The sequence below is a fragment of the Cyclopterus lumpus genome, chromosome 6 (assembly GCF_009769545.1).
Source record: "Cyclopterus lumpus isolate fCycLum1 chromosome 6, fCycLum1.pri, whole genome shotgun sequence".
NCBI classification, from domain to species: Eukaryota; Metazoa; Chordata; class Actinopteri; order Perciformes; family Cyclopteridae; genus Cyclopterus; species Cyclopterus lumpus.
In genome coordinates this window covers 1,313,126-1,326,932 of record NC_046971.1, presented here as the reverse complement: position 1 = coordinate 1,326,932, position 13,807 = coordinate 1,313,126, and the positions used below count along the sequence as shown (strand labels likewise).

General features: G+C 41.5%; 2 protein-coding genes across 3 annotated transcripts; both read left to right on the top strand.

The window, feature by feature from the left end:
* Nucleotides 1-762: 762 nt before the first annotated feature.
* Nucleotides 763-1,933, top strand: LOC117731780 (glycine-rich RNA-binding protein 1-like). Of its 2 annotated transcripts, none has more exons than XM_034534147.1 (2): nt 763-898; nt 1,049-1,933. In XM_034534147.1, the coding sequence occupies exon 2, from the start codon at nt 1,156-1,158 to the stop codon at nt 1,693-1,695; it is 540 nt and encodes a 179-aa protein (XP_034390038.1). In that variant the 5' UTR covers nt 763-898; nt 1,049-1,155; the 3' UTR covers nt 1,696-1,933. The 2 variants fall into 2 exon arrangements, with proteins under 2 accessions (XP_034390038.1, XP_034390039.1); XM_034534148.1 differs by having other exon boundaries at nt 794-910.
* Nucleotides 1,934-3,358: 1,425 nt separating this feature from the next.
* Nucleotides 3,359-6,323, top strand: ciao2a (cytosolic iron-sulfur assembly component 2A). The gene is made up of 5 exons (XM_034534153.1): nt 3,359-3,620; nt 4,494-4,658; nt 4,794-4,843; nt 5,805-5,850; nt 5,979-6,323. Exons 1-5 carry the CDS (start codon nt 3,593-3,595, stop codon nt 6,077-6,079), a joined length of 390 nt encoding a protein of 129 aa, XP_034390044.1. The 5' UTR covers nt 3,359-3,592; the 3' UTR covers nt 6,080-6,323.
* Nucleotides 6,324-13,807: the final 7,484 nt, after the last annotated feature.

Sequence of the window (13,807 nt, the reverse complement as noted above, 5' to 3'; positions counted from 1 at the left end):
TCACCTTCTGCTGGAGTCTCTGATCAATATCGTTCATTAGAAAATAATAATACATTTATATATATGAGATATACGTGCAATAATTAATTACATTTAAATGCTAATTATTTATACAAAGTTTCATATTGAAATATTAAAGTGTGTTTTTAAGGACAGAAAAACAAACAGTATTTTGTAAATTGTTGTCTTTAGGCCGTTTATGTCCAAACATTTTGTGATTTAAAGAATTTAAAGAAGTCTTCCTCAGGTGTGAAACAGCAAGTCCTCTGCTGACACCTGGTGGTGGATGAAGGCCACAACACCTTCAGACGTTTACAAGGACTACAACACGATGTTTATGACGTCATGAAAGCAGACGGAAGTGTTTAATACGATATTTATAAACGGATATAACTACGTAGATGATGAGACTTAATAATAATAAACTGTAATAATATGAAATGTGTTTTCACAAGAGACGATATAACGTCGGACTTATATCTGCTTAGAAATACATTATTGTTTAATAATTAAATATTTGACCTTTGAACCGCTGCCTATTAATGTTAAATGAAGGGACTTTAATTAAATTGTTGCATAAAATGTATGTTGCGACTGAGGAAACGCATAGCTCTTAAAAAAATATATAAAATAATACTTATTATTATTAAATGTACGAGGAGAAAAATCCTAAACATCATTAACGTCTGCGCCTGTTAAAGGCGGGAACCAGAGACGATGACTTCCGGTTGCAAAGGCTGGACCAGCGATGACGACTTCCGGTTGCAGCGCTATATTTGACCTTTGAACCGCTCACAGAACAGACTGGCTTCACATCCTGGACTGTGACGCAACCCCCGGGTTAAATCCTCACATCTGATTCTTCCGGCCGCAGCGGTGTTTGCCCTTTAAACACGAGGTGAGTAGAACGGTGAGCTCTCTGCCCTCTAGTCGGGCTCTACATCGTGTTATTGATCCGAGCTCTTGGTTAGTTATTCAACAAATCAATCCGTCCGTTTATCGATGTTCTCCCACTGATCGTTCCTCGATTGCTTTCCCCTGAACACAGGAACCGGAAGTGAGAAGGCTCCTACGTCGCAACGAGGGAACATAGATCTCTTTGTAAATCCGCCGCTCGTTCAGATTCGTTTGGACTCCCGTTCGTTAAGCAGCATCATGTCGGACGAGGGGAAACTGTTCGTCGGGGGTTTGAGCTTCGACACCGACAATGAAATGTTGAGAGGGGCCTTCGAGAAATATGGCGCCATCGAAAACTGTGTTGTCATCATGGACCGAGAAACGAGCAGATCTCGCGGCTTCGGCTTCGTGACATACGTGAACCCCGAGGACGCGAAAGACGCGAAGGACGCCATGGACGGGAAGGACCTGGACAACCGCCAGATCCGCGTGAACGAGGCGGGGAAAGGAGGTCGCGGCGGCCGGGGAGGCGGCGGCCGAGGCGGCGGCGGCTACGGTGGTGGCGGCGGCTACGGAGGCGGCGGTGGAGGCTATGGAGGAGGCGGCGGCGGCTACGGAGGCGGCGGTAGCGGTGGCTACGGCGGCGGCCGAGAAGGGGGCTATGGCGGCGGCCGAGGGGGCTACGGCGGCGGCGGCAACCAGAGCTACGGCGGCGGATGGAGCTCCGGCGGCGGCGGTGGCGGCGGCCGAAACTTCGACCGAGGCGGTTCATATGCAAGGCAATATGACGAAAACTAGTACCATACGCAGCGGTTACCGGGGAAGCTACGACGGCAACGAGGAAACACCATCCCGGTGCAACTTGGCCCGGCTGCGTCTCTCAAACACGCGCACTCCTCAAACAAAGATGTCCGCGTGATTGCTGAGCTTCGTTTTTTTTGTAATTCTGTTTTTGTAGCTCGAATATCTTTGAGAAAAAAATGTACCAATGAGTTTTTTTTGTTCATTCCTCAAATAAACCATGTTACCAATTCCATTTACGGGCTCTTTGCTTTGTTTATATTGAATTCCTCGACGGTGGTTTTATTAAAATGCGGTGGGAGCCAACAACGGGAGCCAACACGTGGTCACACCGCGGCCATTTTAGAAATCCATGTACTGTTAGATCCGATGGGCTTTTGTTTAAACGTTGTTATTCCTCAATATACTATAAATATATAATATAGGGGGTTAATGCGACGTAAATGGTGTTAAATGCAGCGGCTGTGGTGTGTTTTTAAAGCGGATTCGAGAAGTTTAATTTTCTCGGGCGCGAGGACTGTTGAGAGGCCTTCCACGGGACCCACGTGACGAGGAACCCGGAAGTAGATGGCGGTAAAATGTGTCTCCATCCAGTAAGCATAATGGATAAAAGTGTTTATTGCCCCCCAAATATTAAATTAGATATACTTATATTTATCCCCAGGGGGGAATTCTTTGCTGCAGCAAGCACTGCATATTACATTAAATAATTTAGATAAAATAAATAAAATGCAACGTGTATACAGTTTATATTAAATTAGATTAGAGAGGTTTCCTTTAAGATTATACACGCGTTTTCCTCCAGAGCATGTTCTCCACATGAGTAAGAAATATTTGGATATAAATCAAAGCTTTTGCATAAACTGAGCCTCATCTTATTTCGCATTTTAAGAACATGTTAGATTTGGTTTATTTATTCATGATAGATTATGTAAGGAATATCTTTGCCACATTCTATATTTCTGTGTAAGTTTACAAATCAAAAGCCTATTTTGTGTTTTTTTTAAATAGTTTGAATTATATATGAACACTCTGAACGGATGTTCTAACAAAGACAGTTTACGATATTAAGAATGAAAAATATAAAATGTTGCTGTTGAGATGCAGAGGACACCTAGCGGAGACAAGAGGGAACTACAACGTTGGTGGTAGACGTGTCGATGCCTGTTCAAAACTATAAATAAATCCTTTACAAACACTCCGGTTGTCCTATGTTTATTATCTATATTTATCTGAACTGTAATCCTCACAGATTGATTCATGCAGTCATTATAGTATGTATATATAATATTTATAGTATAGACTACGGACATTCATCTCATAGACTTAAAATACAGTTACTTAATTAATCTCGCAATACGTAAATATTTAAAATAGAATAAGAAAAATGCACAATACATACAAAGAGATGAATAAGAAATATGCACCACATATAAACATAAATGGAATTTGAATAATACAAATAAGATACGAAAGAAATATAATGGAATAATTTTAAAAAAGCAAAATAAATACAAAGAATAGAATGATTCTTTTTGACAGTTTTTGACATTGTACATCTGCATTTGTTGAGTAAAGAATTCTAAATAAATAAAATCATAAACTTTCCGAAGCAAAAAGCAGCCCGACTGGGAAATTGTACTTCCGGTGTCCGTTAGGCGTACTTCCGGTTTCGATAGCGCTGTCCTGATAGCTGCGCGCGGCTAACCGCTCGCGTGCTTCTCGTGTCAAAGTCACAGCAGGAGGTCTCGGTTACTCTGATGGCGGCTTCCCCCAAAAGGAGCCGGGGCTCGGTCTCGTGCCGCTAACGGCCCCCGAGGCGTGACGGTGTTCTGGGCTGAGATAGAGCCGGAATGCCCCGAGGACTACAACTGGACTACAGAGGACTACAAAGATGGAGGAGAAGGCGTTAGAAGTCTACGGTGAGAGCAACTCCCGTCAGGCCTGATGTTTCCTGCTGCGACTACTTTAATCTCTATTATCTCTAGATTATATTCATCTTTTTAACGAGGTGACGGAGATAATATGCGATTTATTAATAAAGTTTGGTTAGATTGTAGTATTAAGATCATAATAGTCCTGGAACAAGACTAAAATAAGTAGTTTATTAATAAAGTTTGGTTAGATTGTAGTATTAAGATCATAATAGTCCTGAACAAGACTAAAATAAGTAGTTTTTTAATAAAGTTTGGTGAGATTGTAGTATTAAGATCATAATAGTCCTGGAATAAGACTAAAATAAGTAGTTTATTAATAAAGTTTGGTTAGATTGTAGTATTAAGATCATAATAGTCCTGGAACAAGACTAAAATAAGTAGTTTATTAATAAAGTTTGGTTAGATTGTAGTATTAAGATCATAATAGTCCTGGAACAAGACTAAAATAAGTAGTTTTTTAATAAAGTTTGGTGAGATTGTAGTATTAAGATCATAATAGTCCTGGAATAAGACTAAAATAAGTAGTTTATTAATAAAGTTTGGTTAGATTGTAGTATTAAGATCATAATAGTCCTGGAACAAGACTAAAATAAGTAGTTTATTAATAAAGTTTGGTTAGATTGTAGTATTAAGATCATAATAGTCCTGGAACAAGACTAAAATAAGTAGTTTATTAATAAAGTTTGGTTAGATTGTAGTATTAAGATCATAATAGTCCTGGAACAAGACTAAAATAAGTAGTTTTTTAATAAAGTTTGGTTGTAGCATTAAGATCATAAATAAAAAGCTTCATGTATAACTGAGCTCGCCCCACAACGACTTCCTAGCTTGAGTGAACGGGTCTGGTTCCTCCACCAGACGTGATCCGGTCCATCCGGGACCCGGAGAAGCCCAACACCCTGGAGGAGCTGGACGTGGTGACGGAGAAATGTGTGGAGGTCCGGGAGCTCGGGGAGGACGAGTACCTCATCGTCATCAAGTTCTCCCCCACCGTGCCTCACTGCTCGCTGGCCACTCTGATCGGTGAGTCTGCTGACGGCAGGAAACACCGGCTCTGTATTTGACCTTTGACCCTCCCACTGAAGCCACTTCACATGCTGGACTGTTCTCTAACCCCCGGGTTAACTCGTCACTGCGTCGTCCTCTTTGTGTCTGCAGGCCTCTGCTTACAAGTGAAGCTGCAGCGCTGCTTGCCCTTCAAACACAAGGTGAGCTCTACACCATGCTCTTGATTAGGTTTACTGTATTCATCCCCAGGGAGACAGCAGGCATGTCTACAATATAATAAAACAGAAGAGAAAATGTAATGTAATACATTTAAAATGTCATTTCTTTTTTCTGACTTCTGGTCTAATGGAGGACTAGCTGATCGTTTCTGATCCAGGATCAGTATTTGTATTCCTGCTCTTCTCAATATAAACTAATGACCCCTTCATTCATTCATCATATGGATGCAGAGTGAAACATACAGTTATGGATGCAGAGTGAAACATACAGTTATGGATGCAGAGTGAAACATACAGTTATGGATGCAGAGTGAAACATACAGTTATGGATGCAGAGTGAAACATACAGTTATGGATGCAGAGTGAAACATACAGTTATGGATGCAGAGTGAAACGTACAGTTATGGATGCAGAGTGAAACGTACAGTTATGGATGCAGAGTGAAACATACAGTTATGGATGCAGAGTGAAACGTACAGTTATGGATGCAGAGTGAAACGTACAGTTATGGATGCAGAGTGAAACGTACAGTTATGGATGCAGAGTGAAACATACAGTTATGGATGCAGAGTGAAACGTACAGTTATGGATGCAGAGTGAAACATACAGTTATGGATGCAGAGTGAAACATACAGTTATGGATGCAGAGTGAAACGTACAGTTATGGATGCAGAGTGAAACGTACAGTTATGGATGCAGAGTGAAACGTACAGTTATGGATGCAGAGTGAAACGTACAGTTATGGATGCAGAGCGCGGTGTCACTGGTCATGTGACGTCCATCGGCCAATGAAGGGTGATTTTAAGGCTCAGAAGAAAACGCCCCTTTATTCCCCCGTTTATCTAGAGGGGTCACGGTGACCTTCAAAGTCCCTGGGGGTCATTTAATTTAACTTTGTTAATAAAACATTTAACATCCATAATGTGTTTCTTTCTCTTCTCAGCTGGAAATCTATATTTCAGAAGGAACTCATTCGACTGAAGAAGATAGTAAGTCTGTTTTAATGTTAAAATGAATGATTAATAAAGATAATTAAATACTTAGTCAGGTTTAATAAAGATGATGAAATGCACACAATAGGCTCTTTTCCTCTCCACATAATACGTTTGTTCTCCAGTCAACAAGCAGATCAACGATAAGGAGCGCGTGGCGGCCGCCATGGAGAACCCCAACCTGAGGGAGATCGTGGAGCAGTGCGTCATCGAGCCCGACGACTGACGGAGGAAGCTCCGCCCACCCGGAGGTTTTATTCTGGACCATGAACACTGAGCGGTGAATGGAAGTCGGGATGGATGCTGACGAGCAGATCCCAACACAGTCTCACGTCTATTTGTCTGATTGATGAATAGTTTGATGAACACCTTTTTTTTTTTTTGTCAACCGAAATCTTTTTTTCAGTGAAATCTAATGATCTTAGTTTACTCTGGTTCTAAAAAATAAAGTCTATGTTTAATGTGTTAAAGCTGCATTCTCTCTCTTTTGACCACCAGGGGGCGACTCCTCTGGTTGTATAGAAGTCTATGCTTCATGTGTTAAAGCTGCATTCTCTCTTTTGACCACCAGGGGGCGACTCCTCTGGTTGTATAGAAGTCTATGCTTCATGTGTTAAAGCTGCATTCTCTCTTTTGACCACCAGGGGGCGACTCCTCTGGTTGTATAGAAGTCTATGCTTCATGTGTTAAAGCTGCATTCTCTCTCCTGACCACCAGGGGGCGACTCCTCTGGTTGTATAGAAGTCTATGCTTCATGTTAAAGCTGCATTCTCTCTCCTGACCACCAGGGGGCGACTCCTCTGGTTGTATAGAAGTCTATGCTTCATGTGTTAAAGCTGCATTCTCTCTCCTGACCACCAGGGGGCGACTCCTCTGGTTGTATAGAAGTCTATGCTTCATGTGTTAAAGCTGCATTCTCTCTCCTGACCACCAGGGGGCGACTCCTCTGGTTGTATAGAAGTCTATGCTTCATGTGTTAAAGCTGCATTCTCTCTCCTGACCACCAGGGGGCGACTCCTCTGGTTGTATAGAAGTCTATGCTTGTCAACGGGAACACGTCTCTTTTTATTCTCTTCTCAGATTCTGATTCCTCTTCAAACAGCTGGTCAACCGTCAAGTCTGAATCTTTTAGAAGTGATTATTTTTAAATAAATAAAAAATGATTTGAAGCTGCCTTGAGTCGTATTTTATAGTCAGAATAATTTGTCTGACTGCCTGTTTAAGTCACGTCTTTGCCCACAACCACACATTATTATTATTATCATTATTATTATTATGGTTATCATTACTGTCATTAACCCCCTTGGTGACCTCGGGGTCGTTCCCCTTTAAGAGACACTAATGAAAGGAATGATGAATAATGAGACTTCATAAGTTCCACGTGTGTTTAATGTCTCGCTGATGTAGTTGTTGTAATGCTGCAGCTCTACCTGAAGGGGGCGCTGCTGGGCTGGATAAACCACAGCAGACACCATGTGCATCAGTAAACTTCTAATCACAAGGGGGTGTTTTCAGTTGAGCCTCCTCAGGGAACGAGGAGTCGAGACCAGGAGGTGACGAGGAGATGAGGACACGAGGAGGTGACGAGACGAGGAGGAGGTGAAGAGGAGGTGACGAGACAAGGAGGAGGTGAAGAGGAGACGACGAGATGAGGAGGAGAAGAGGAAGAGACGAGGAGGAGACGAGGAGGTGACGAGACGAGGAGGAGGTGACGAGGAGACGACGAGGAGATGAGGAGGTGACGAGGAGATGACGAGACGAGGAGGAGGTGAAGAGGAGACGATGAGACGAGGAGGAGGTGACGAGGAGACGAGGAAGTGAGGAGGTGACGAGACAAGGAGGAGGTGAAGAGGAGACGATGAGGAGACGAGGAGGTGACCAGGAGACGAGGAGGAGACAAGGAGGTGACGAGGAGGTGACGAGACGAGGAGGAGATGAGGAGGTGACGAGGAGACGAGGAGGAGACAAGGAGGTGACGAGACGAGGAGGAGGTGACAAGGAGACGACGAGATGAGGAGACGAGGAGGTGACGAGGAGACGAGGAGGTGACGAGACGAGGAGAAGGTGACGAGGAGACGACAACGAGATGAGGAGGTGAAGAGGAGACAACGAGGAGGTGACGAGGAGACGACGAGGAGATGAGGAGGTGAAGAGAAGACGACGAGGAGATGAGGAGGAGGAGACCAGGAGGTGACGAGACAAGGAGGAGGTGACGAGGAGACGAGGAGGTGACGAGGAGACGAGGAGGAGATGAGGAGGTGACGGCGAGGAGACGAGACGAGGAGGTGACCAGACGACGAGGAGATGAGGAGGAGACGACGAGGAGACGAGACGAGGAGGTGACCAGACGGCCTCCTGTGTGTCTTTTTAATAACGGGAGGATATCAAAGTTCGGCTGCGTGTATCGACGATGTGGGAACATAAACACGCTGATATTGATCAGAGACAATCAATATTCATATTGTCTCATCCCACATGTTCTGAGGAACAATATCTATCAATGTACTCTGCTTTTGTTTACTTAATGGCTTTGTTTGTACTCTCTCTGGACTCGGGTAGTTAATGTAAATGAATCTCCCCAACACCTGTCAATCATTGTCAACCCTGGATGCTGATTGGATGAACACACACAGAGGCAGACGAACAAACAGAATGAACTAATCTCTTTGAAGTCGAGGACAACGTTGTGTTGGACATGTTTACAATATGTGAATCCACAGTTTCCAGACGCAGCTCTTTATCAACACAAACAGCCAGTAAACACCTGGCACCCATAACGCAGGATCGATGGAAAGAGGAACGCATAACGGAGATTATATAATATGAATTACACACATGTTAATCTTTAAGAAACAGCTCATGAATAGAGAGTGGAGCTCCAAAGCACAGGAAGTACTGCAGCTTCCCTAACAGCACCGCTACAGGCAGTACGACGTAACATGGCACCGTGCTCAAATATATCTGCTGCGCAAAGGATAAAGTGATAGAGACACAAAACAACCACAAAGAGACACAAAACAACTACAGAGAGACACAAAACAACCACAAAGAGACACAAAACAACTACAGAGAGACACAAAACAACTACAAAGAGACACAAAACAACTACAGAGACACAAAACAACTACAGAGAGACACAAAACAACTACAGAGAGACACAACACAACCACAAAGAGACACAAAACAACTACATAGAGACACAAAACAACCACAAAGAGACACAAAACAACTACAGAGAGACACAAAACAACTACAAAGAGATACAAAACAACTACAGAGAGACACAAAACAACTACAGAGAGACACAAAACAACTACAAAGAGACACAAAACAACTACAGAGAGACACAAAACAACCACAAAGAGACACAAAACAACTACAGAGAGACAAAACAACTACAGAGACACAAAACAACTACAGAGAGACACAAAACAACTACAGAGAGACAAAACGACTACAGAGAGACACAAAACGACTACAGAGACACAAAACAACTACAGAGAGACAAAACGACTACAGAGAGACACAAAACAACTACAGAGAAACACAAAACAACTACAGAGAGACACAAAACAACCACAAAGAGACACAAAACAAAACCATTAGAGACACAAAACAACTACAGAGAGACAAAACAACTACAGAGACACAAAACAACTACAGAGAGACAAAACGACTACAGAGAGACACAAAACAACTACAGAGAGACACAAAACAACTACAGAGAAACATAAAACAACTACAGAGAGACACAAAACAACTACAATGAGACACAAAACAACCACAAAGAGACACAAAACAACTACAGAGAGACACAAAACAACTACAGAGAGACAAAACGACTACAGAGACACAAAACAACTACAGAGAGACACAAAACAACCACATAGAGACACAAAACAACTACAGAGAGAGAAAACAACTACAGAGACACAAAACAACTACAGAGAGACACAAAACAACTACAGAGAGACAAAACGACTACAGAGAGACACAAAACGACTACAGAGACACAAAACGACTACAGAGAGACACAAAACAACTACAGAGAGACACAAAACAACTACAGAGAAACACAAAACAACTACAGAGAGACACAAAACAACCACAAAGAGACACAAAACAAAACCATTAGAGACACAAAACAACTACAGAGAGACAAAACAACTACAGAGACACAAAACAACTACAGAGAGACACAAAACAACTACAGAGACACAAAACAACTACAGAGAGACACAAAACAACTACAGAGAGACACAAAACAACCACAAAGAGACACAAAACAACTACAGAGAGACAAAACGACTACAAAGAGACACAAAACAACTACAGAGAGACAAAACGACTACAAAGAGACACAAAACAACTACAGAGAGACACAAAACAATTACAGAGAGACAAAACGACTACAGAGACACAAAACAACTACAGAGAGACACAAAACAACTACAGAGAGACAAAACGACTACAAAGAGACACAAAACAACTACAGAGAAACACAAAACAACTACAGAGAGACAAAACGACTACAAAGAGACACAAAACAACTACAGAGAGACACAAAACAACTACAGAGAGACAAAAAACAACTACAGAGAGACACAAAACAACCACAAAGAGACACAAAACGACTACAAAGAGACACAAAACAACTACAGAGAAACACAAAACAACTACAAAGAGACACAAAACAACTACAGAGAGACAAAAAACAACTACAGAGACACAAAACAACTACAGAGAGACGAAACAAACAACTACAGAGACACAAAACAACTACAGAGAGACACAAAACAACTACAGAGAGACAAAACAACTACAAAGAGACATAAAACAACTACAGAGAGACAAAACAACTACAGAGAGACACAAAACAACTACAGAGAGACAAAACAACTACAAAGAGACATAAAACAACTACAGAGAGACAAAACAACTACAGAGACACAAAACAACTACAGAGAGACACAAAACAACTACAGAGAGACAAAACGACTACAGAGAGACACAAAACGACTACAGAGACACAAAACAACTACAGAGAGACACAAAACAACTACAGAGAAACACAAAACAACTACAGAGAGACACAAAACAACTACAGAGAAACACAAAACAACTACAGAGAGACACAAAACAACCACAAAGAGACACAAAACAAAACCATTAGAGTCACAAAACAACTACAGAGAGACAAAACAACTACAGAGACACAAAACAACTACAGAGAGACACAAAACAACTACAGAGAGACAAAACGACTACAGAGAGACACAAAACAACTACAGAGAGACACAAAACAACTACAGAGAAACACAAAACAACTTCAGAGAGAGAAAACAACTACAGAGACACAAAACAACTACAGAGAGACACAAAACAACTACAGAGAGACAAAACGACTACAGAGAGACACAAAACGACTACAGAGACACAAAACGACTACAGAGAGACACAAAACAACTACAGAGAAACACAAAACAACTACAGAGAGACACAAAACAACTACAGAGAAACACAAAACAACTACAGAGAGACACAAAACAACCACAAAGAGACACAAAACAAAACCATTAGAGACACAAAACAACTACAGAGAGACAAAACAACTACAGAGACACAAAACAACTACAGAGAGACACAAAACAACTACAGAGAGACACAAAACAACCACAAAGAGACACAAAACAACTACAGAGAGACAAAACGACTACAAAGAGACACAAAACAACTACAGAGAGACACAAAACAATTACAGAGAGACAAAACAACTACAGAGACACAAAACAACTACAGAGAGACACAAAACAACTACAGAGAGACAAAACGACTACAAAGAGACACAAAACAACTACAGAGAAACACAAAACAACTACAGAGAGACAAAACGACTACAAAGAGACACAAAACAACTACAGAGAGACACAAAACAACTACAGAGAGACAAAAAACAACTACAGAGACACAAAACAACTACAGAGAGACACAAAACAACCACAAAGAGACACAAAACGACTACAAAGAGACACAAAACAACTACAGAGAAACACAAAACAACTACAGAGAGACACAAAACAACTACAATGAGACACAAAACAACCACAAAGAGACACAAAACAACTACAGAGAGACAAAAAACAACTACAGAGACACAAAACAACTACAGAGAGACAAAACAAACAACTACAGAGACACAAAACAACTACAGAGAGACACAAAATAACTACAGAGAGACAAAACAACTACAAAGAGACATAAACCAACTACAGAGAGACACAAAACAACTACAAAGAGATACAAAACAACTACAGAAAGACACAAAACAACTACAAAGAGACACAAAACAACCACAAAGAGACACAAAACAACTACAGAGGGACACAAAACAACAACAGAGAGACACAACAACTACAAAGAGACACAAAGCAACTACAGAGAGACACAAAACAACTACAGAGAGATACAAAACAACTACAGAGACACACAAAACAACCACAAAGAGATACAAAACAACCACAAAGAGACACAAAATAACTACAGAGAGACACAAAACAACTACAAAGAGATACAAAACAACCACAAAAAGACACAAAACAACTACAGAGAGACACAAAACAACTACAAAGAGACACGAAACAACCACAAAGAGACACAAAACAACTACAGTGAAACACAAAACAACCACAAAGAGACACAAAACAACTACAGAGAGACACAAAACAACTACAAAGAGATACAAAACAACCTCAAAGAGACACAAAACAACTACAGAGAGACACAAAACAACTTCAGAGAGACGCAAAACAACCACAAAGAAACACAAAACAACTACAGAGAGACACAAAACAACTACAGAGAGACAATAAACAACCACAAAGAGACATAAAACAACTACAGAGGGACACAAAACAACAACAGAGAGACACAACAACTACAAAGAGACACAAAGCAACTACAGAGAGACACAAAACAACTACAGAGAGACACAAAACAACCACAAAGAGACACAAAACAACTACAAAGAGACACAAAACAACCACAAAGAGACACAAAACAACTACATAGAGACACAAAACAACTACAGAGAGACACAAAACAACTACATAGAGACACAAAACAACTACAGAGAGACACAAAACAACCACAAAGAGACACAAAACAACAACAGAGAGACACAACAACTACAAAGAGACACAAAGCAACTACAGAGAGACACAAAACAACTACAGAGAGACACAAAACAACCACAAAGAGACACAAAACAACTACAGAGAGACACAAAACAACTACATAGAGACACAAAACAACCACAAAGAGACACAAAACAACTACATAGAGACACAAAACAACCACAAAGAGGCACAAAACAACTACAGAGAGACACAAAACAACCACAAAGAGACACAAAACATAGACCTCAGTTTAGTCTAGTGAGTGAGTGTGTGGACTGGGCCTTCCTCTCGTGGTGGAGCTGAGACAGTTTTGAGTGACAGGTTTGAGTGACAGCTCCTCAGCCGCATTCTGCTCAAAGGATGTCGCGAACAGACTATTTAAAACAGAAATATGACGCTCATATGAAGTTCAGAAGAGGATCCTAGAGTCATTAATGAAACACCTGAAACATGATTTAAGCTTCGCTTCGGCAGGTCTTCCTGACCGAAGCATTTGTCACACATGACGTGTTCAAGGACCGTCGGAGAGATGAGACTCACGGTCCTCACAGCTTCCAGCTGCCATCTGGTGTAGTTTTTGTTTTTTTAATGATATTCCACCACTAAACAAGTGTCCACGGAGCGTCTGCTTCCTCCTCTCAGCTTCATCTTCCTCTTCATCTGATTACTGAGGAAGACCTGAAGCAGCAGGTCCACGTGATGAGGCCGGCGCTGGTCCAAATCTCTCTGGACAGGAAGTGTTCATTTCCTCCACGGCCTCAAAGCAATTACCCTCTGCA